The sequence below is a fragment of the Podarcis pityusensis genome (genome assembly GCF_964106645.2).
Source record: "Podarcis pityusensis genome assembly, chromosome: 3".
Classification (NCBI taxonomy): Eukaryota; Metazoa; Chordata; class Lepidosauria; order Squamata; family Lacertidae; genus Podarcis; species Podarcis pityusensis.
The window spans coordinates 38,693,934-38,717,222 of NC_138026.1; the positions used below are offsets into that span (position 1 = coordinate 38,693,934).

The following is a 23,289-nucleotide window of genomic DNA, read 5'->3' on the forward strand; positions in this document are numbered from 1 at the left end:
AAAAGTCAGCTCCCACACTGTGTCAACGTGCAAGCCAGAAACAGATCCTAGGAGTGGCGACATGGATAGAAACTTTTCAAATGACTGGGTGTAGGAAGCAGGGTTTAGTCACCACCTGAATGCACTTCTTTCCTATTTCCCATGTAAGTGAATGGCTGCCATTCACTCCTATGGATAAAGAAAAGCTTTGCTTGAGCTTAACACTGCCTGGGACAGGATGTGTCACTGTAATATACAAGCCACATATACCTGACTCATTCTAATAAGGGGCATTTTGCTGCTGATGTAGGTAAAAGCCTGTTCCTGGATTCTTTCACTCTGTCACACTTTATTTTCTGAACCAGAAACAAACATGAAGGTGGGAGGAGAGGGGAAGATGGAGGTAGAAGTGAGTTATTCCCCCCCCCCCCTTTTTTGGAGGAGGAGGAGGAGGAGGAGGAAGGATTGCATTAATCATTTGTACACACTTTGTCATTCCTTCCATTCGTTGCATTAAGAAAATTCTGGCATAAAGCAGCATTCTCTCTGCTCCTGGCTGGAGAGACAGAAAAGCAGCTGGCTCTGCCACAGCCTTACCACAGAAGGGAAAAGTGGAAAGCATTGTTAAGTCAGCTATTGTGTGCACCCGTGAGGAGGGAAGGCAGGAAAAAGAGAGAGAAAACCTCCTCCAAGCTTGGCACTTGGTTAGCGCTGGCTAAGACAGGTTGTGTCATTGTAATATACAAGCCTCACATCCCTCACTCCTTCTCATAACGGGCATTTGCTATTGATGTAGCAAATGCTAGAGAAGTAAACCGAAATGTCAGCGAAGATCTGTGGCACCTCAAAGACCAAAAAAAAGCCCCAAACATTTATTGTGGCATAAGCTTTTTGTAGATCAGAGCACAATTTGATGAAGTAGTGTCTGCCTGGCCCCATGAAAGCGTCCACCATGGCTAAAGGTGCCTCGGGGCTGCAACAAACTAATCCAGCTGCCCACCTGGAATCTGAAATGCCAGCAAAACACTGCAGCCCATAAACACACTAATGAATAAGAAAATTATGTTCCACTAGATAGGGATGAGGGACCTGTAGCCTTCCAGATGTTGTCAGACTACAACTGCCATAACCTTGGCCTATTCCCCATGCTGGTTGGGGAGTGGGGAGTTCACCAACATCTGGAGAGGAGAGCCTTGCACTGTCCTTGCACTAGAGTTGTTGTGCAATACTTGTGGCTCTTAGCAGACCAAGGTATAGTTAATGACATGATTTGACCTACAATTCATTCCTGCATTCATATTTTACTTACAGCCATTGATGGCAGTCTTCCTTTTATAGACTTCTAACTCAGACTACTTTTAAACTACACAATCTTTCTGCAGTTCAGTTTCGTCTCCTAATGGACAAATCCATTCACTCTGCTTTAAGCACTTCATCCTTTTTATTGTCACTGGTTGCACAGAGGTCCTTTTTGGTACTGTGCATACTTTCCCCCTTTCCTCCAGAATAGAGCCATTGAGGAATTTGTTGCTGAATTTCCGCAGGTCATTCAACTAGATCTTTACAAAACAAAAAGGAAGAAAAGAAAGGGGAAAGTGCAGCTGGCAGAAGATTTTGCATGTCACGTCACCTCTGCCAGAGGTTAAAGGTTTTGGTTGTAGCTGTTTACTTCCTTCAACAGAAATGCTCATAAACCGTTGGGGTTCTAATAGACAAACACAGTTATAATGGCAGCCAGTCATATTCACACGAAATTCCACTCTCAAAGCATGCTTTCAGAATAAAAAGCAAAGCACTCCAACGCAGGCAGAAGACACACAGTTTGGCCAGATGTCCCTAAGTCCAGGTGTTGACAAGATAAATACAGGTGTGATCTTGAGGCTCAAACATATTCATTGTTTTAGATATCATCTCTCTCTCTAAGTAAAGTGTGCCCGCAGGACCTCTCTCTTGCCCCTGCCAACATGCTGACATTAGGACCATCCCAGATCAAAAGGTAGAAGGCATAAATATAAGGTTGTTCACTTGTTGCAGATTTTAACCATTGGTCATTGGCATGAACAAGAATGATTTAATTGATTTTGTTGAGCCTTCAGTTAGGTCCAACCTGAGTTTGGGAATAAAAAGATCTGCAAGATCAAAAACCCTAATGATCTACACCTAGAATACACTCCTAACCCTTCCTGCAGTGCAGGAATGATACCTGTTGTATTTAAATGAGGAACTTGTATGTTGCCTGTTGCTATCTCAGAACAGTTTGAACTAGATAGATGTGGCTTTGAAAAGGAGCAGCAGTAAAGTGCTCAACTTTACTGGCAAACTACTGACTAAAATGATCATGCGCAGCAAAATAAGGGGGACAAGATCAGCTGCTTGAAAGAGGTAAATCTAAACAGCAGCCCCATTTTAGAACTTGCTGAACTAGACCATTTTTAAAAAAGAAAGGGGGGGGGTTCTTTTTTTACTCAGCAGAGAGGAAAGGAAGAGGGGATTATTACATTCAATAGGTAAGACATGCATGCATTAGTAGAAGTGACAGCTTCAGCAGACTTAATTAGTATGTGCAAACACTAACAACTAAACAGGACAGGGGGCTTATTTCCATGGTAGCAGTAAAACCTGCAGAACATACCCCCTTAGCCACTGCCCTCAGCCCTTCCCCCCACCAAGGGAGGCAGAGCTACTGGCTGAAGACTTCTTCAGTTCTATTTTCATAGACTGAGTCTCGGCTCGAGGCTCGAATTTGGTCTGATTTCCTGATCCTGGGGCTGTCACTACTGGCTTCCCGGCTTTCATACCTTTAGATACAGGGATTCGGGTGGGTGTAGGTCTCTGGGATAACCCATCCTGTCCCGTCTGCAAGACAAGGAAAAAAATAAAATAAAGACAGATAAAGACAGATTTTGATCAAGTTTCCTGTTTGTGCCCCGGGTGTCATCTGAGATGCCTTCTGTGAGGAAAAGGAGAGAACAGTAATCCTCCTAGTATCTCTTTTTAAAATATATAATTTTTATTAAGTTTTCTATATTTCACTACATATAAAAAATATATATCCATAAATTAAAGCATTGCTTAAATAAAGCATCAACTTCCTTTCCTCCCTCTGACAGACTTCCACACACCATTACCAATACCTAAATCCACTTTTTTACCCCATATCAATCTTTTTGCAATCACCTTCTTATATGTAAATCAGCTCCTTAATTTCCCATTATCAAACATTTCAACTCAAACCTACAAGCATTTTCAACTGTTTACAGTTTTCTTTCATATAAAGTAAAAATTTGCCCCAGTCTTTTTATAATCCTCCTAGTATCTCAGTGCTCGAAGGACAGGGAGAAACACGTGGACTCACCACCCACTGCCAGGGCTGGAGTCAGATGCACATCAGCATGAAGAAGCAGATTAAGTTGCCAGAGTGTTAACTATTTATTCAAGGAAATGGCATACAACTCAGCAACCCTTGCCCCTACAGAGCAGTTGCCAGGACTGAAGGTCCCTGCTGTCCACCCTTTCTATGGCTCCTCCTCTCCCAGATGTTTCCCAAGGAGTCTCAGAATAGGCAACAGGGTGTGTGGGTGTGTGAAGATTAGAGTTTTAAAGGGATATATGCTAAGTGCTATGCCCTAAAAAGCAAGCATAGGAAATCTCTGGCCCATCAGTTCTTTTTATATAGCCCACAGTGCTTCCCCTAAGACAGGTATCCCCAAACTCAGCCCTTCAGCTGTTTTGGGACTACAACTCCCATCATCCCTAGCTAACAGGACCAGTGGTCAGGGATGATGGGAACTGTAGTCCCAAAACAGCTGGCGGGCCGAGTTTGGGGATGCTTGCCCTAAGACATCCCTTTCCCCACCCCATTCTTTGGGAGCTTGTCCCCCCATGACTTTTCCCAAAGGGAATTTGGCCCTTAGGGAGGAGAAAGATTCTCCAACCCTGCCCAAAACACTCAGCAAAGGTACTTCTACTCTCCCTCTGGCATGAAAAAGAAGAGGTGAAGGAGGAGAGTGACGTCAAGATTTGCTGCAGCCGTTCATTTAAAAAAGCAACAGCGGTTTTCCATTTCATCTTGACTCAGGCCACCAAATTCCTAAGCCAAGTTGAGGATGAGCCCAGATCTCTCAGATCCAAGCCCAACTCTCAAAAATCATATTTCCCCCTACCATATTGCATGCAAACATATTCCATAAGATTCCCTATTGCTTACCATGGATTGTGTTCCTCGTGTGGATGACGTAGTAACTGGAGTTATAGTGATGGTACTTGTCACTTTGCTTGCTCCAGGCCTTGAGGATATGTTATTCCTGGGGGAACGGAGGACAGTCCCAGTCATCACCTCCTTCTCTGCTGCTACATTCATAGGCCTGACCGTTATCACAGGGCTTGCTCCTTCTTGAGAAGTGCCAGGCGAGCGTTTAAACTGAGACCCTAAGTGGATGTGAATTTTGTTGTCCTCGGTCGTTATAATGTTCGTGTTGGCATTGTACTTTCGGACAGGAGTTGGGACAGTTTGTTTTTCCGGCGTCACTCTAAACACAGCCCTCCCCATGGTCATGTCCTGCGATTCTGGAGACATGGTAATGTCTGCAGGTGCTGCCGAGGTAGACACTGTCATTATCTGAATTGGTGATACGGGTCTTTCCATGAATGGAGACTTTGGGCTCTCTGAAGATTTCTCTCTGGAGAAAGTAGTTATAGTTACTGGAGACATGGCTCGCTCTGGGCCCGCTGGGCTCTCACCCCCTTTTCCTTTTTGGGACATGACGTTAGGAGAGGGAATGATGGTAATCCGTGGTTTCTGATTCCCCAAGGTGGGGATAACGGTGGTGCTGGAGAAGAAATCTTCAGCTGTTGGACTAGTAATCTCCAGAGTAGCTGTGCTGTTCTCGTGATCTGGAGTTACCCGAATGTGGAGAGGCTGCCCTTGCTTCGGAGAAAGGACAACCTCCCCAGGACGCTCTGGACTGGTTTGTATTCTGGCTCCTTTTTCTGGAGTCACTTGAGAGCCATTTTCTCTTTTTTTCATCCATGGGATCCAGGATTTTCTCATGGTAAGGTCATTTGCCGCAGGAGGATATCTGTCAAGCACAGATGACCTCTCGCTGGGCTTTTTGAGCCCAACCTGTCGAAGATTGCTCATAATATGGTTCTCCTCCTGGAAGGATTTCCTTATGAACACAGCAGGTGTCTCCTCTTCTGCTGTTTCACTGTTTACTGCATCAGTTTGTACTCCGGTGGATGTAACAGGCACATCTACCATCCTTCTCCCATTCATACTGGGTCTCAGGGCACGGCTGTAGCGTTTAGACAGCTCAAGCTCTTTCGTCAGATTCAGCACCTCCTGGCCCATGGCTTTGTTCTTATTTTCTTCTTCCAGAAACCTTTGCTGAAGGACTGAGTAATCCACTTGGAGCTGAGAAAGCTGGTCTTCTTTGTTCATCAGCTCATGAATTTTCTCTTTGAGAGCCTGCACTTCTGCTTTTAAATCTCTGCTTTTCGCCTCTTCCAGTCGAAACCTTTGCCTCAGCTCTGCCTCCTGAGTCACTGCCTCTCCCTTCTCTATTGCTTTGTTTTTTGCAATCTGGAGCTTCATTTCTTCCAGCTGCTGAGAAAGACAGTTAGCTTTATCTTGCTCAGTCCTAAATTTTTGCTCCAGCTGATCATATTCATCCTCCGTCTTCATCAAGTCTCCTTCAACAACTTCCAATTGCTTGAGACGCTTCTTCAGTCTTTCAATTTCAACTGTTAGCTCTTTAATTTTGTTGTCCTCTTGTCCAGAAAGCCCAGTCCCTTTTTTAACGCGGCCTCTGGCTATTTCCCTTTCTACCTCCTCTATGCCATCAATCCTTTTCTTCAGCAGATCCACTTTGCAGTTCAGCTCAGCGGACTTTTCTTCCTCGCTCTTCAGCTTGCCAATTAACTCATCCCTTTCCTTTGTCAAGCTGGACACTTTCTCCTCCATTTCAGATTTCAACTTCAACAGTTTTTTGCTCTCATCTATTAGTTTCTCAGTCACTTCCATAACTTTGCCTTGCTCCACCTTGAAGTTCTTATTCAAGCTTTCAACTTTTCTCTCTTCCTGCTTTATCTTATCCACCATGTTCTTTCTCTCATCAACCAGCATGACAGTAAAAGACTTCAGCTTTGTCAGGTCATCTTTCAAGTTTAATTCAGCTTTCTCCAACTTACTCTCTGAAGACTCAAGATCCTTCACTCGCGTCTTCACCACTTCCAACTCATTGATCAAGTCTTTGGTTAAGTTCTTTTCTTTCTCCAGGTTCAAACGCAGGTGAGTGCATTCAGATTTGCTTTTGTTGAAAGCCTCCTCCAACCTTTCCAGTTCAGACATTCTCTTCTGCAGTTTCTCCACCTCAAGCCTCAGTTCTTTGCTGTGATGCTCCTCTTCTTGTAGTTTCTTTTTAAGCTCCTTACACTGAGATTCAGTCTTTGTGATCTCCTCGTCTTTGCCTTCCATCTCAAGCACCCGCTTGCGGAGGTTTTCCACCTCAGCCATCAAGCTGGAGTTCCCGCATTCCCCTTTGGCTATTTTGTCTCTCAGTTCCCGAAGCTCTTCTTCAGTCTTCTGAAGGTTTTTGTTGGTTTCTTCCAGCTCCTCAATTCTCCGCGTTAGACCAGCCAGTTTCAGCCTGAGCTGTTTATTGTGCGACTCTTGGCTAGCCAGTTTGGCAGTCATCTCCTCATGCTCTTGGGAAAAGGAGGATGTCTTGTGTTCAAGTTCTGCCTCTAGCTTCATTAGCTTCTGCCCATCCTCTTTTCCTTTGGTACCCAGAATCTTAAGTTTCTCTTCTTCTTCCCTTAGTTTTTGAGTTAGATCTTGTATTTTCTGGGTTTGCTGATCCAGTTGTTCAATGTGCATCTGTCTTTCATCCACAAGCATGAGTGCAAATGACTTGAGTTTGACCAATTCTTCTCTTAGCTTGTTGAGCCTTTTTGCATGCTCTTTTTCCTTTCGGGCTTGGTAGATCTTTTCCTGTTCAAGAAGCTTCTTTAGTCTGAGGAAGGGGAAAACTCACAGTGTTATAAGCTTCTTTTAAAAAGAACACAATAATAATTCCTACTACCTAAACTATGCATATCTCTAAGCAAGGGGGGTACATGTAGGGCTTCAGATGTTGCTGGATTCCAACTCCCATCAGCACCAGGCAGCATGGCCAATGGTCAGGGATGATGGGAGTTGGAGTCAAGCAACAATTGGATGGCTATAGGTTCCCCATCCCTACAAGTTCCCCATCCCTTCTCTAGGTGCTTGTACATATGAGTACACCCAAAATTGCCAAAATGTGCAGCATGCTATTCCTTTAAGGGGTGAGTACATTAAGGGTTCTTTTAAAAGTACATTCCTTGGGAGCTGTTGTGCATAATGTTGCACAACTTTTAACAAGAAAGGGCAGGAAGGAAATTCTCCTTTTGATCCTCTCTTTCCCCAGCCACCAGATTTTTTTCACCAGAAAATTTCTCAACCAATGTACATACTGTCATTGAAACATGTACTACCTTCCCTATAGATGGCATCTATCTGTACTATATGTAAGTCATTGGTCTAGTCCAACCAGGATCCTCTTCTGTTCTAATGCTATCCAAAGCTTGGGTAACATTAGAACATAAAATCTCTTATGGATCAGACCAAAGGTTTACATTTACCCTTTTCCATCACTGTAAAGTTGAAACATTTTCTATGCCTCTCTGCCTCTTTAGAGACATCTTGTACCAATGATTACATGACTACACATCTGATGCCTGGTCTTCTATGTATTGAAAGCCAAGGCTTAAACTACAAAAAAACTGGGTTTGGTTAGAGTTCATGTTCATTAGCAGGCAGTTGTGTGTATATATAAGTGAAAACTCTGGCTTAGTTCCAGTTCAGACACTAACGTGGATCAGTAACTTCAAACCCAAAGAATACAAATTATTATCTCACTCTTACTATTGCAGTGTATCAATTCAAAGATACTTTACTAAATAATTTTTTAAAATAAAAAATTTCTAATATACCAGTTGCCCAAACTTCATCTATAACTATAAGTCATATTTGCTCACTACAACAGAATGAATTTCAGTCCCCAAATGTTCTTTCCACATTGATGAGCATAGTAGGAACAGTGGACAGAGGCTTAGCTCAACCTGCCCCCTGCCCCCCAGCTGTAAGAAACAGAGAAAGTATAATCCCATTATACAAATCTGTGCCCAGATTTAGAATACTGTGTGCAATTCTGGTTACCCAAACAGAATGCTGTAGAGCTGGAAAAGGCACAGAAAAGAAACTACAATGGTCAAAAGCTTGGAACAGTTTCCCTGGAAAGGCTCAAGAACATGGAGCTTCAGAGAGTGTGTGCTAAGAGGGAACATCACAGAGATTTATAAAAGTATGCATGATTAGAACAGGAATGGGAACCTGTGGCTCCCAGGGGTTGCTGGACTACAACTCCCATTATCTGTCACTACTACTGGTCACGTAGGCTGGGGCTGATGGGAGCCTGAGTCCAACATCATCTGAAGGGCCATCTCATGGATGTTCCCCATCCTTGAACTAGGAAGAACACATTTAGAGATGCTTGTGCAGCTGACAAACCATTGTGTTATCCGTCCTGGCGACCCTTAGCCAATCATGGCAGAGAGGAGAAATGGCCAATCAGGAGAGAGTGAGGATGGTAAAGGGGTAATTTGACGGTTTAACCAGCAGAAAAGGGCATGGCAACGGAAGCAGCTTGTGGTGCAAAGGGGTTTATCAGGAAGGATAAACCTGATTAATTTCCTCAGGGGAAGGGGGGGGCTTACAAAGGGGCTAGGGGTGTTTTACAGGCAGAGTAAAAGCAGATAGCCATTCTGGGATGAAATAAGATTTCATAGAAGCAGCTCTCTTGCTGGGAATTTTAAAAGAAATCTTGTTTAATAGTGAAACTATCAAGCTTTATCTTCCATTGAGTGTTTGTTCATAAAAATATAGTTTTCGTTTCCATTGTGCCTCAGCTTTAATTTATACCCAGTAAACTGTCACGGGAACCCCAATATTGATAGTTCTTGCTGCATATTTATATTATATGCTGCCACATTTTGAGAATTTCTGAATTCTCAGTTGTTAATAGACATGGAGTGACCGAGGTTAAGAAACAGACTCTGTCACCTTGCCCTGCTCCCATCTTCCCTGAGGTAGTTTGTCACAATCTGTTCTCCTACCTGAGACTCAAGAGACATGCTATGGGGTTGATTGGCAGTAGGTTCAGGAAGCACATCATGATTTTGAAGAAGCAGAATAAGTGCCATTAGTAACAACCTTAAATGGGGTTTTAAGAGGGTTAGGCAAATTCATGGAGGATGTCTTCAATTTCACATGCAGCATTGGCACATCAGGCATCTCTGGCCCAGGATAATGTTGCACTGGCTTGCTAATGCTGTTCAATGGCTGAGAGCATAGCTTAAAGTAGAAGTCAGTGTATCAAATCCATATAGGCCAGTTATTTGTGCCTTGATCATAATGTGACCTTGTGACAGTGGCAAAGACTGTCTAGGGAGGTAGAATGCTCTCCTTCACTGAAGGTATTAAGCTGAGATCAGCACCAGTTAGTGGAGTGGGGCAGGGAGTGTAGCGTTGCTCACTTGCCTTCTAAACACTGAGCATCACTGCTAGTTCCTGAGACAGAGAGAGTGCGGTGCAACTCAGTGGTGAAGCAAATCTGGCACTCCTGCCATCACACCTGCCCCATGCTGAACGCAACCTTTCTCAAGAACCACCAGGGATGCTCAGTGTTCAGAAGGCCGGTGACAAACACCACCCTACTAGCAACTACTGGTTCAGACTAAAATATTTGTAAGCCTGGCTTGATCAAAGTGTTCCTTGCTTCTGGAATTCTAACACTCAGAGGTTATCTCAAGCTCAAAGTCTCAACTAGCCAGACCTTGTCGTTTAATTAGAAGAATATAAAAAACCAAAAGAATCACACTTAATTTGGAATATTCAGAAATTTCCAGATTAGCCCAGAGTTTATTGCTTCTCTGAAATGAACTATAGATCGATATTTCTCTAGAGATCCGAGTTCCTTTTACCAAGCTTTGAGTTGGTCAAGAATAAGGGTTCTGAAAAGGAGAACCCAAACGTAGAGCAATATTTTCACTAGTATAAACCGATATTATTGCAGGGAGAGAGCAGAATCAGTGCTATTATTACTGTTCCGCTTGTATTAACTGCCATCAGTGGGTACGTCACTGCAGGCTTTAGAACATTCCAGATTCAATGAAGTTTTCTCCTTAAACAGCCAACTTTACTACTCTTTAGAGTAGAAGTAAATACTTCTCTATAAAGCTATTTAAAGTTCAAGTTCACATAATATTTTCATGTTTCCTCTTACCAGAAATATTTAAAGAAATTTCCAGAAAGTAATAAGATGTTTTTATAACTCTGCTTTTACAACCTACAAACCAAGCAGTCATGGATTTAAAAATAATAATAATTGACACATATCTAAAGCATGTGTAAAACTATTGCCTAAAGAATCACTGAGGAAACTGTTCAGCCGGTCCCCTTATTAAGGATTACACAAAGGTTACTATGAATTTTCAGACATGGAAAGCACTTTCATGGAGGCTAAGCATGCAAAACCCAAAATAATCTACTTCTGGACTGTATGTATTTTCTTACAATGAAGTAAGGAACTCCTAGCTGCACAAGCACCCACCCTCTGGGTCCCCTCCTCAGCAACAGCTGCTCCCCAATGAACAGCTGAGAGGAGAAAGGGCTCTGATGTTGTGAAAAGTGTACAATTGCAGCTCTTTCCTCTGCAATTATCTGCTACAAGGAGATGAAAGCAGAGGGGAAAGTGTCTGTGCAAAGAGAGATTGGACTTCCTGCAGATATGCAAAAAGCCATCCATGCATTTTTGCAACTGAATGCCTGCAAGTTTGGGGGCTGCAGTTGGATTTTGAAGATGGAGGCACTGAATAGCATTGTGGCATAGCTTGCAATACAGCTGTGGTTTGGCATTATTTGCATTCTTCTGTTGGGATTACAGAGTTCTTTTTGGCTCCCCCCCCCCCAGACAAAGCAGTTCTATTGAAGAGCAGTCTTATCAATCAATCAATCAATTAATTTTAAAACTTTTCTATCTCTTTTCTTTTCCCAAAAAGTCAATAGAGAAAATGAAAGCTCAATACTGAGTAGACTTTCCTCTTGGGAATCTGTTGTGAGGGGTTGTGGTGGATCTAGCCCGCTCACTACTGGAATACAGCCTCCAACAACTTTCAGAGTGATAATGCAGCCCTCACCTTGTCCCATATGGAAGAGTTCTCCATTTAAGAAAAACATGATGGCCCTCAACTCAGCCAGCCTTAAAGTTAGTAAACTTCCTCAGGGAGCTATCCAGCATTTGCTCTTAAGGGCTGTCTTGCTGAATGTAAATATATTTCAACAGCTTATTGTGAAATGCACAACAAACCCTGGTTGTGTCCTAGTTGCCTCTTGTTTCTGTGCAAAAGCTATCATATTTAGTAGCTGTGCATCATCAACATCATCTGTTACTTCAAGAGCTTTTAAGCAGTAGACCGTAAATAGGAATTCACAATCCTTGCTCATATGCTTATAATCTATGAAAAGGTTCTGGCCCACATTGTGTTTTTATAAAGGTGTAGATTTCTTCTCCCCACGCAAGGATAGCGTGGATTCCCTGAAAAACCACAATCTGGGATGAGGGCTCCACAAGAAAACAAGGGCTTGCATGATCTGCACACATGACTATGTGAACAAGTTTATTTCTGACACCATATGTAGGGGGGAACTCAGGTGCTCCGATCCAGCCATTGTCACGCTTTAAATAAGATAATGTTTGCATGACTATCTGTACCATAATGTGGACAGAGCTGCGCATCCAGCTGAAAGCAGCCTGGTGTGGATAGACTGCAGCCATACAAAGACAAATGCACATTCTAACATGCATGAGACCTTTGAGGAGACATGTTTGAGACTGCACAGGAAGTAAATGAAATGCACATAAGTATGAGAAATGGCAGTGATGGGAAACCTGTGGCCCTCCAGATAATGATGAACTTCAGCTGCCGTCCTCTCTGGCCATTGGCTATTCTAGCTGGGGCTGATGGAACTTGTAGCCCAAAAACAAGGCTAAGGCATGCTGTTTTAGGCTAGCCCTCAACCTGAGCCCCCAGTAATCTATAACATGGAAATAATTGTATTGCTCTAACTTATGTAGTTGCTGTAAAGATTAAGATGGTTTATGTGACATCCTGTGACGTACAACATGCTACCTCTATCACGTGTGTGTGTGTGCATACGTGTGTGTCTATATACACACACACACGCGCGCTAGGTAAGCAAGCATGATCTGCCCAATTCACCACTCAGGTTTTTTGACTGGTCAGATAAAGAAGGTAGCATTGAAAATAACCTTGTTTGTTAAAGTCTAAACCACAGAGCCTAGGGCTTGCTGATTGGAAGGTCGGCGTTTTGAATCCCCGCGACAGGATGAGCTGCTGTTGTTTGGTCCCAGCTCCTGCCCACCTAGGAGTTCAAAAGCACGTCAAAGTGCAAGTAGATAAATAGGTACCACTCTGGCGGGAAGGTAAACGGCGTTTCCGTGCGCTGCTCTGATTCGCCAGAAGCGGCTTAGTCATGCTGACCACATGACCCAGAAGCTGTACACCGGCTCCCTCAGCCAGTAAAGTGAGATGAGCGCTGCAACCCCAGAGTCGGCCACGACTGGACTTAATGGTCAGGGGTCCCTTTACCTTTACTTATATGTCACCTTTCTTCCATTAATAAACTCAAGATGCAATAATGAGGTTCCAAGGTGGACTCTTATCCAGGCTATTGACCTTTTTAAGGTGGCTGCCACCACGTGCTTTCAGAACACGCCTTGGGATTTGCCCTATTAAAAATTATGCCAAAGAAATAAACAATTCCTGTTCACTGGAACTAGAAAATCATTTTACAAAGTAGTTAAAGATTAATCCAGCATGAACACCAACTGCTTTTGTTGAATACAGTGCAAGACAAATTCCCCCTGTTTTAGAGCAGTGGGATATCTCACTTGTTTCAAATGCCCTGAAGGCTTTCCCAACACACTGTTTTGTAGCAATCACATTAACAGCACAAGCCTACTCAGAAGTAAGACCCACTGAGCTCAGTGGGCCCTAATCCGAGGTAAGTAAACACAGGATTACAACCTAAAGAGTACTCACAACACAGAATGCTTATAGGACCAAACAATTCAATGTCTTGGTTACATAATAAGCAATTATCAGTACAGAGTTCAACAAAAAAAGATCTATGCCAATGTGAAGCAAAAGATTTAAAGCTCTGCCAAGGCTGTATTTGGTCTAGGTTATCCTTCCCTTAAGAACTTGTGAATTGTCTTCTGCACAATGAAATGAAAACCGAACCACAAAGTAACTCCAAGGAAAGATTCAGTTTCATAGCATCTCTCTATTTACAAGGTCAGAACATGCCATACCTTGAAAGTCAGGCTGTGTTCTGATGCAAGGTAGAGCTTTCCCTCCCCAAGTCAGTCAACAGGGAGATCCGAGCTGTTCTAGTTTTAAAAGCTGCAGTTAATTTGCCGCTGTAACGAAGCACATGTCTGTACTTCCCTGTTACATGCAACAGGCTCTTAGCAGAGTCTTCTTGCCAAGCAAATCCATTAGCGCAAGTACTGAAAAATGTGCATACACAAGAAGCAACATTTTGGAAACAAACAAAACAGCAGAGTGTGGTTTTCTTACCTTCTCCTAATGAGGAGCACTTTCGATTCCCCCTCCCTGCCTCTCTTTGCAAGAGTTTGCTAGTCTGCAGGCCCTGCTTAGCCCCTGCTCTACAGGGAATTAGCCATCACATTCCAGCCATGTCATCAGAACAATGAAAGGTGAATGTTGTGCAAAACAGCTTGGGACCACTCACTGATGATGTCATCCCTCCCTTATATGGTTCATTATTGTGCAGATTTAACTTTGGGCAGTGAGGGGGGGTGGAGCCTCACTACTTCAGAAAGCAAAGGAAAACAGTGGCTAGAGAAAGGCTTGGGGGGAAGTAGGGGGGAAGGTAGGTACAATAGAAGTGTATTCTCATCCTCCCCCCCAAAATCCCCCCCTCTTCCAAACTAATTGAACTCCAGCCAGTTCCATTCAAACATGTGTTCAAGCTGCAATTGCAATCCTTTCAGAATCAGCCTAAGGAGCTGAAATCACACAGCATGAAAGTAAAGTAAAACCATTATTTATCTATTATGGATTCCCATCCTAAATGCAGCACAAAGGACAATGGAAGCTGAAATGACTCCCTCCACCTAAAAATTACATGAAGGGTATGCTCTCTTCTACAGACTGTTTATTATAGTTGCTATACATCTCCTAAAGAGACACTAGGCTAACTATCTTAGGAATTTACATGCCCAAAGTCTGCTTGTAACTCAGGAAAAAAACTGGGTTGCAATTTTAAAAAACAACACTGAAAATCCAGTCTACAATTGTTGTGTATTTAAGAGACAGCTGTGACATAATGCTTCAGGGTATGAGACTGCTGTTGGACTAACAGCATCACTCTACAAACAAGTCCTGATTTATATAGAAGCAACCACTTTATGAGTCTCCAGGGGGTCATCCTACAGCAGCTAAATCTGGGTTACACTGTCATTGAATTAAATGCCATTGGTGTACATTCACATGACCAGTGAAGAAAGACATGGTAATATGCATTTTCCCCAAGCTAGGCTGAAGGTGGGTATGCTACCTTTCTGGAAGTTTGGTAGCATCATCTGAAATCAAAATTTTCCACACACCCTTATTTATAACAGCTGCAATTTAGAAGATGAATCAGGCCAGCGCTTCCCCCCATCAATGCATCTTTATGCTAGCAAAAACTTCACAGAATCATAGAGTTGGAAGGGACCACAAGGGTCATCTAGTCCAACTCCCTACAATGCAGGAATATTTTGCCCAACATGGGACACGAACCCACGACCTCAAGATCAAGAGTCCTGTGCTCTACTGAGTGAGCTATCAGTTTTCATCTGTTTAATTTCCGCCAGAGGTATTTTTCTTGACAGATTTGATTCTTTATTTTTCCCCTACCTTCCTGTGAGAACGCTAAGCAGATTGCAGTAGTAAAAACAAATCACGAATTACTGTATAAACAATAATTAAATAATTAGGAACTAGATCAGTAGCAACCAAACACCTATTTATCAACCTAAGCTGTATTTCATGCTGCTCAAAAGCTCAGACTTGGTTGGCCAAACCCAAGGACTTACTACTGCAACACTTAGGGCTTGTCCCCACTTCCACTTGTCCCATGACTAGAAGGAGTGAGTCCAAGCAGTTTTCCTCTTGACCCACTCCTTTCCCAGGGAAAACCCATTCTTCAATGCTAAATTAGAGCAAATGTCAGTCTGGAAGATTGCTGTTTGCTCCGACTGAGTGCTAAAAAGTGGTTTTGTAATTCCCAGTTCTGCTAACTCTCAGCACCCTTAACAAACTACAGTTCCCATGATTCTTTGAGGGAAACCATGGCTGTTGAAGTAGCATCCGAGTACTTCAAATGTATGGTGTGGCTGTGATCTTGATAAGATCTTTTCAACTGTTTTGACTGAAGCCAGGTGTTTTAGATCCACCCTCTCCATAAAACTACCTTGCTATCATATATGCCATATGCTGCATTGTGCCTTATGGTCTGCATTAATTAAATGAGGAGATGACGGCCACCAGTTTTGGGTTCCATACTTACAAGCAGTAGCTTCTTCTTGCAACCATGCTGCTTATATTCCAGGATTCAGCCCCCTTTTAAACATAGATTTCAGGACTGTGCTTTTGCATCAATTAAACCCTGCTTTGGCTTCTCTTTTCATGCTTCTTATCTCATGCAATGGAACTCATGCAATGTAGTAAAGGTAACACCCACAGAACTCCTAGATTCCTAGGCTAAATTACTTAAATCCTCTACAAACAAAGCCAGATGCTTGTTGCAAAAGAACAAACAACTATTCCCCAGGATTCCCATTTACTTGCTGCCATGAAAAGTGCACTGCAAACAAGGAATCACCATCCTTAAAGAAGCCGTATCTTAATGACGCTCCAGGTTACTGTATGCTCAGAGGTGAGGCTTCTAGATAATGATCATATTTCTATGCAAACCTGCAGATTTCCACCTGTGCAGTGCTTAATGTATGTTAATGAGTTCCTAGAACCCATTTGGTGGAGGGAAGGGTGGGTTTTTTTAATCATGGGAAAAAGGAAAGCTGGCTGTTTTTAATATAAATATATTGCATTACTCATGTTGTGCCTCTTGGGAAAGTATTCAATAAAGAGAAATAAAACATATCCTTGAAAAAAGAATGCTGGAAGAGGGAAGAGGATTGCAAGCTGTGCTGATTCTGGGCTATACATTTTATATTACTTACATCATATTCCCTAAAAACCCCTCACTTAGTAAACTTAAGCTGAACAACTGGCCGTAGTCACCAGCCGTGCTTTTATTTAAAACAGGTCATTCCAGGCAGATGTTATAAAACATTATATTATTCTCTTGAGGCTTTTTTCTCCCTCTGAATTGATGGGCTGAGGCGCTGCTTTTTCTTCTTCTTTAAATCACGCCGTGAATTTTTCTATATCTCCCTGTTATGCATTTATTGCCTTTTATGGAGTATGATTCATGAACTAAACATAATGACCTTAGACACTTTTTATTTAAAAGCATTTCTGTTTGACTGGGGAGAATTCAGGCTTTTCTCAAAGCATATGACCAGATGGTGGTGTGGAAAGCCCTTGGGGGGGGGGGTTGATCCTGTCCCATTCCTCTTCCTCCATCAATGCAAGGCTTCCATTTGATTGAATGATACAGTGCCGTACTCTTTGAAATCATAGGTTGCAATACCAAACTCTACACAGTTACCTGAGAATACCTCACACTGAACCCAGTTGGGCTTACTTCTGTGTAGAGAACTGCACTGTCAGTCACATGCCTCACCCACAAAATTCAGTTTCAAAAAGAGCAAACCATAAACTATAGCTTATGGCAGACATTTCATAGAATTGTAGAATTGAAAGGGACCCTGAGGGTCCAGTGGCGGAGCTTCAAGCTCCAGTGGGGGGTGGGGCAGAGAGCAGGCGGGGGCATGGCTGACGTGCGTCCCGGGGTGTGTGGCACATGTCCCAGGGTGTGTGGCATGCCACCCGCATGGACGCGACGCGCCACCGCAGGGGTGTGGCACGCTTCCTGGGGCATGGTGCACCGCCTGCAGGGGCGTGGCCCCCAGCGCGGGGGGGGGCAGCCGCGATGGCACCTCACCAGGATTGTGCCGCCAGGGGTGGTGCACTCCCCCCCGCACCCCTGTTCCTCCACCAGTGAGGGTCATTTAGTTTAGCCTCCTGCAATGTCCACAGCCGCCCCTGTTAGTTACAAATCATAATATGACAGAACCCTACCAATGTATTTATTTATTTTTGTAAGCTGTATGATCTGTCTGGTTCCAGATAAAATCAAAGCTGTTTTACCTTTTCAAATGTCAGCCACGCTGCATGCGCTTTTATGTTACTTGGCACTAAATCAATCCTTATGCTAAACACACAGAGAAATAATTGTGGTGTTCTGAAACTGCCTAAATCCATTTCCTTTTTATACTTATTTTGCAGAATCATACATCACACTCTTACCAGGCAATCTTGGGCATGTTTACTCAGAAGTACCGGTAAGTCATACTGAGGTCAATGGAACTTGTAGTGCAATATCCTTGGGCTACTCTCAGCTCCTGTTAAAGCCATCAACTCACTCTCCACTAGAGAAATGTTCACAACATTCACAATATTAGATGAATCAGCTGTAATTTATAACCCAATGGAAGCTCAATAGATTTTATTTTCAGCATGAGAACAGTATCAGGCAGGCCATAATTCTCACTACACAAGAAGCTGACTTATACCAAATCAGACATTTGTCCACCTAGACTAATATTGTACTCTCTGACTGGCAGCAGCTCTCCAAGTTCTTAGATGAGAGTATTTCCCATCACTTTATCCTTTTATCTGGAGATGCCTGCCATTGAACCTGGCAACTGGGAATTCTTAATGCAAAGAATGTGCTGTCCTGCTGAGTTGTGGTCCCCTCCTGCAAAACTATTTTGAGGCAGTGTCCTGACATCCTCCTTTCTCCCTGTCTAGTTATCATGTGGCTACAATTATCTAGTTATCCCTCCTTAATCTTAAAAGCTGTTCAACCCATACAGAAGCTCGAAACCATTTCCATCCAGTCTTAGTAGCATCTATAAACTGCTGTCTTAAAGATCAGCTGGAAGTAAGAACAACTGGATTAGGAGTTGTTGTTTTCCTTTCATTTACCAGTTTCTAAATATTCATTATGGAAATTAGAAAACATTTGAATGAAATTAGTGGGTGTCTTTTCCAAGATCATCCCTTTCATTGAAATTATTGTCTTTGAATTCAAGAAATTCAACATATCGACGGTATCCCTGAGAAAAGTAGAAATATATATATCAGTGTTGTAGATATAACAGTGATATGCAGCAGTTATGAAAGAGGGTTTGTTATGCCAGAACTCTCAGAATATTACACTGATTCTCCTGCTCTTTTGTTCTTGCAGATTTTAATCACTGTACAGTGAGAGGAGTAATAATTGAAATGCTATAAATTCCCACAACACCCAATAGTGCTGTCCTGCTCACCCTCACCCCCCACCGCTGCTCTGGATCATAGCTTTAGAATCAAGGGAGAAAAACTAATGAACAGAACGTATGAAACCTTCAGAAGATACGGGCAGAAAATGTATCTGAACATTAAAAAAACACCACCTTGCACAATTAAAGTGACAGATTTTATGTTTACATATAATCTATCATGTTGTATGAGATGAAAATTTTGGATTGTATCCAAATTACTAGGTTGTACTCAGAGTAAGGTAAAGGTAAAGGTACCCCTGCCCGTACGGGCCAGTCTTGACAGACTCTAGGGTTGTGCGCTCATCTCACTCTAGAGGCCGGGAGCCAGCGCTGTCCGCAGACACTTCCGGGTCACGTGGCCAGCGTGACGAAGCTGCTCTGGCGAACCGGCACCAGAGCAACACATGGAAACGCCGTTTACCTTCCCGCTATAAAGCGGTACCTATTTATCTACTTGCACTTAAGGGTGCTTTCGAACTGCTAGGTGGGCAGGAGCTGGGACCGAACGACGGGAGCTCACCCCGCCGCGGGGATTTGAACCGCCGACCATGCGATCAGCAAGTCCTAGGCGCTGAGTGGTCCCGTACTCAGAGTAGACCACTGAAATAAATGGACCCAAGTTAGTCACATCCATTAAAGCCAATGGGTTTACTCTGAGTAGGCCTAATATAAGAAACCACCTTCTGGCTTTTGGTCTTCAAATATTGTTATAGGTGTATTGCTATTAGAAATTACCAATTATGATCAGATTACAAAGAACCATAAAATTAGCTTCTTGGGCCCAAGGGGACTCTATACTTGTTTTTCTTGAAGAACAGCCCCTTCTGCCTCTATTGCCTCCCAGCAATGCTTTTAAAAAGCAGTGGAGGCACTAGCAAAAAGGGAGCAACAGAAAGGGGCAAGTGTATTATGTGAAGGTGAATTTTGCCCCACTTTAGGTTTCTCTAAAGTAAATCCAGTTGGTTTGACTCACAGGCCAGGTGTGTGGTTCCTGCAACAGAGAAGGGGGTGTAGGCCAAGGTGGAAGCCCCCCAAAAGGGGCTACAAGGTGAGAGCCAAAGACAAGTGTTAGGGAGGAACTGCTACAGAACCCTCCTCAGAAAAGGAGGAGAGAGCGGAACTCTAGTGGCTTGGAAGGAAGCCTTCAGCCCACACAGGACGGCATTTCTCTATCTGTATGAAACAATCCTATGAAAAACGGCTTTCTGTCAAGAAGCAACATGAGTCTGGCAATGGGGTGTGGGGAGCTGTTTGTATGAGGAGCTACCTTCCCCCCGCTAGGCACTGCCTATGTGGAACCAAATTTTCAAAAGCTGCTTGATCAGGGATCAGGGTCAGCAACTGTTGGCCGTGCTGTCTGGGGCTGATGGGAGTTGGCACCCCCTCCATCTGGGCTAACACACAATCTGTCTCTATTCCTGGGTTAACACACTTGCGCGAGTCTAAGCAGTGGTTTATATCTCGGCCTACATGCTCTGACAAAGCTTCAACTAGTCGACAGCAAAATGACACTAGTATAGCCCTTTTATTCTCTGTTGCTGTAATTTTTTTAAAGCAACCATTCTGTTTAACACACAAACCCAGAGAGAGAAGTCTGCAGATTTTAAGCCCATCATAGGAGAAGGCCTTTCTCTGAATTTAGACCTCCACAGTCGCTCTGCATCTCATGTATATGAAATAAAGTGGAGCAAAATGAAAACATTTTGGGAAGAAAGGCTTGGGGCTGGCTTCTCATGGGAAAGGGAAGAGAAGGAAACCTGAATAACAAAAGCACAAAGGGGGGGTGGGGGTACGAGAGAGATGTTTGAAATCCGCTAACATCAGTGCTCCCGTTTCTGATTCAAGAGGCCTGCGCTCTTTATTAGATGCAGATCAGTTTCCTTTGCAGGTGATGCGGTCCCAGCATTACATCACCAGAAGAGCAGCCAAAGAGCATCTCAGTGCCAGGATGACTGAAGCAGAGAGGAATGTATTATCACAGGCTACTGAGAAACTCGCCAGTTCTTTCTTTGCTGGGGGTGCTGGGATGGAGAGCAGAAAATGTCATTAGAAGAGCGAAAGTTTTCATAGGAGGAAGATCCGGGGGTCCGAGGATCCCCTGCGTATATCTACAATTATAGCCGTGCATTTTCAGGGGGGGTGGAACCAGGATCATTAACAAAGACCATATTTGTGAGGCTAGCACTGAAGCAGGATAACGTGTGTGTGTGTACTCTGTATTGGAATAAATTAATCAGCGTTTCTCTATACCTGGGCCCTACTGTTTCAACTGGAGAAAAGAACTTTGAGGATACTGAGCTAAGAAAATTCAAACATCCAATCACTATCAGCGGTTTAACCTACAAAGAAGCCTTACGTAAAAGCTAACTGATTACGCTAGGCTAAATAACTCCAGCAGTTTGTATACAGGGAAATATAAGGAAGAGTGTTGCTCCATTGGTTTTGTTTTCCAAGGCCTCCGAAACAGCGGCTCCAAGAACTGCAAGCCAGTGTTTCCACTTTCAGGCCCTTTGGGGACATTCTCTCACAACTGCGAGGCTGGAGAGTGAGCATTGTGCATTTGTTCCTCCCTAGCCATCACATCCTCACTGGCCCTGCACATTTAAAGCACATGACTTCCCTTGAAGAATTATGGGAACTGTAGTTTACACAGGAAAATTGATGTCGTATATTTCATCAATTGCCTGTATTTTCAGTGATTTGCTTTAACCAATCAGGACAGTTCCTCTGTAAGAGACTATGAAAAAATCAAAATCAAACGTTGAATATGTGAACACAGAGAAACACTTGCTAGCTTAGTTCCACTTGAACTCTGCACGTACTTTGGAATTATGTGTCTGTTTTTGCTTTGTCCCCGACCCATAATCTTGGTGCCACTGCAAAGCAATTAGAGAAAGCCGTGGTAGTTCAAGCTAAGTAGACTCCCAACAGGGGAGACTCTAATGTAAACTGATATAAAAGCACTGCTATTTGGAATTGGGAAAGATAAAAGCAATAGAGATGATTCCTAGAGAGGAGAGACAGATCTCAGAGGAGAGAATCTCTAGAACAATTTATACAGGCTACAACCAACCCAAACATGTGGACAGCTGTCTGATTGGTCATCTATGCCTGGGGAAAGTGTGCAGCTGTCCTATTGTCTTCAAAAAAGTAAAATCTTCTGAGCTATGGATGGGGAATAGAGGCTGAACAGGGAAAACATAGGAGAAGGATGTTTTTCTCATGATGTCATGAAGATGCCCCATAAAATGTTCAGTAGTTCATCGCAATACAATTCTCAGCATTCTTTAGGTGAAACCATGACTGACTGTGCTATAAAACTGATATAAGTCTATTGGGTTATATATTCCCTATGGAGTACCATCACCACTACCAAAACAGCAGATAAACTAGGATAAACCAGTCAGTTTCTTTTACTGGTTATCCTAGAGATTATTCAGATTGCTGCTCTTTATATGTTGAAATTGACATTGCTTGATGTTTCCAGTGTGCATCCTGAACTATTTTTTTCAATGACTAAACATATGTCGAGATCATGATTTAGCACATACCAATCCAAACTATTTCTCCAAGGGTATCTTTGCATGTTGAAACATTCACACTGAAATCACAGAGCGAATCAGTGAGGATTGGATTCATTATATAAAAATGTGTGTAGGGCCGGTCCTAATATTAGGCAAAGTGAGGCAGCTGCTTCAGGCATCTGATTTTGGGTATCATGAAAGGGCACCAAGTTGTTAGTTCTTTAATTTATTATTGTAGTTTTATTGTCAGATGGGTGGGGAAGAGGCATATGTGGGATTTTCTTTTCTTGGGTGCCAAAATAATTTGGCTGGCTGTGGAAACTATTGAAGAAGTAGGGGGTGCCATTTGCCACTCTGCTTCAGATGTGAAAAAGTGTTGGACTATGTGGTCCACTTTTATTTCATTTGAAACAAAGAAAGAACATGCATATAGACCACCCCAGACCCACAGGAAACTGGTACACTTCTTAAATGGGCAGTGGTTGAATTAATGTTTTAGTTTATTACTACTAATACAGCTGGGCATAGGGTTTGTGTGGCAGCAACAGAGAGGAACTGTAATTGATTGTATATTTGTTCCCAAATTTTTTTTTTTTTTTAAGTCTTAGACTAGCTCTGCAGCCTTGAATGAATTATTCCCACATCTGTAATACGGATTCAACAGTACAAGAGAACTGACAATAGGTTTTGGTTGGGCAAAAAAGTTCAATAAGTGGTGAGAAACAGTATATTAAAAATGTTAATTCCCTCTCTACAATATCTCTGATATCTGGAATTCTGCAGTTCTGCTGAAAAATGTATTTGAAAAACCCGTTGTTTCCCATCAGAATAACCCCCGAAATGCAGAGTTTATTCAACAGGCTGTCTCTTAATGCTCACCTTTCACGCTCCTGCTCCAAGAGATTGGTAAAGTCATCGCTCTTATTCATGTAATCTGTATGTTTATGCTTCTCATTTTCCAGCTCGTAAACTGTGCGCCGATGGCATTTCTCTGCCAGGAGGAGCTGCTCGAGCATGCGCCGGTATGTTTCCTTCTGCTTCTCTTCCAGTCTGTCCAGCTGGTTGGTTGAAATATAAAATGGACTGTGTTAAATACATTGTTG

General features: G+C 43.0%; 1 protein-coding gene across 4 annotated transcripts in view; it reads right to left on the reverse strand.

Moving 5' to 3' along the window:
- Positions 1-23,289, reverse strand: part of FILIP1 (filamin A interacting protein 1) — a 79,665-nt gene that overhangs the window by 6,587 nt on the left and 49,789 nt on the right. For 3 of the 4 annotated variants that reach the window (XM_080997963.1, XM_080997962.1, XM_080997964.1), the window contains 3 exons: positions 23,066-23,244; positions 4,187-6,992; positions 2,612-2,835 (listed from right to left, as the gene is read on the reverse strand). In XM_080997963.1, coding sequence (XP_080854089.1) covers positions 2,629-2,835; positions 4,187-6,992; positions 23,066-23,244 — 3,192 coding nt within the window. In that variant the 3' untranslated portion in view covers positions 2,612-2,628. The remainder of the gene's footprint in view (positions 1-2,611; positions 2,836-4,186; positions 6,993-23,065; positions 23,245-23,289) is intronic. The other variant, XM_080997965.1, reaches the window with a different exon arrangement.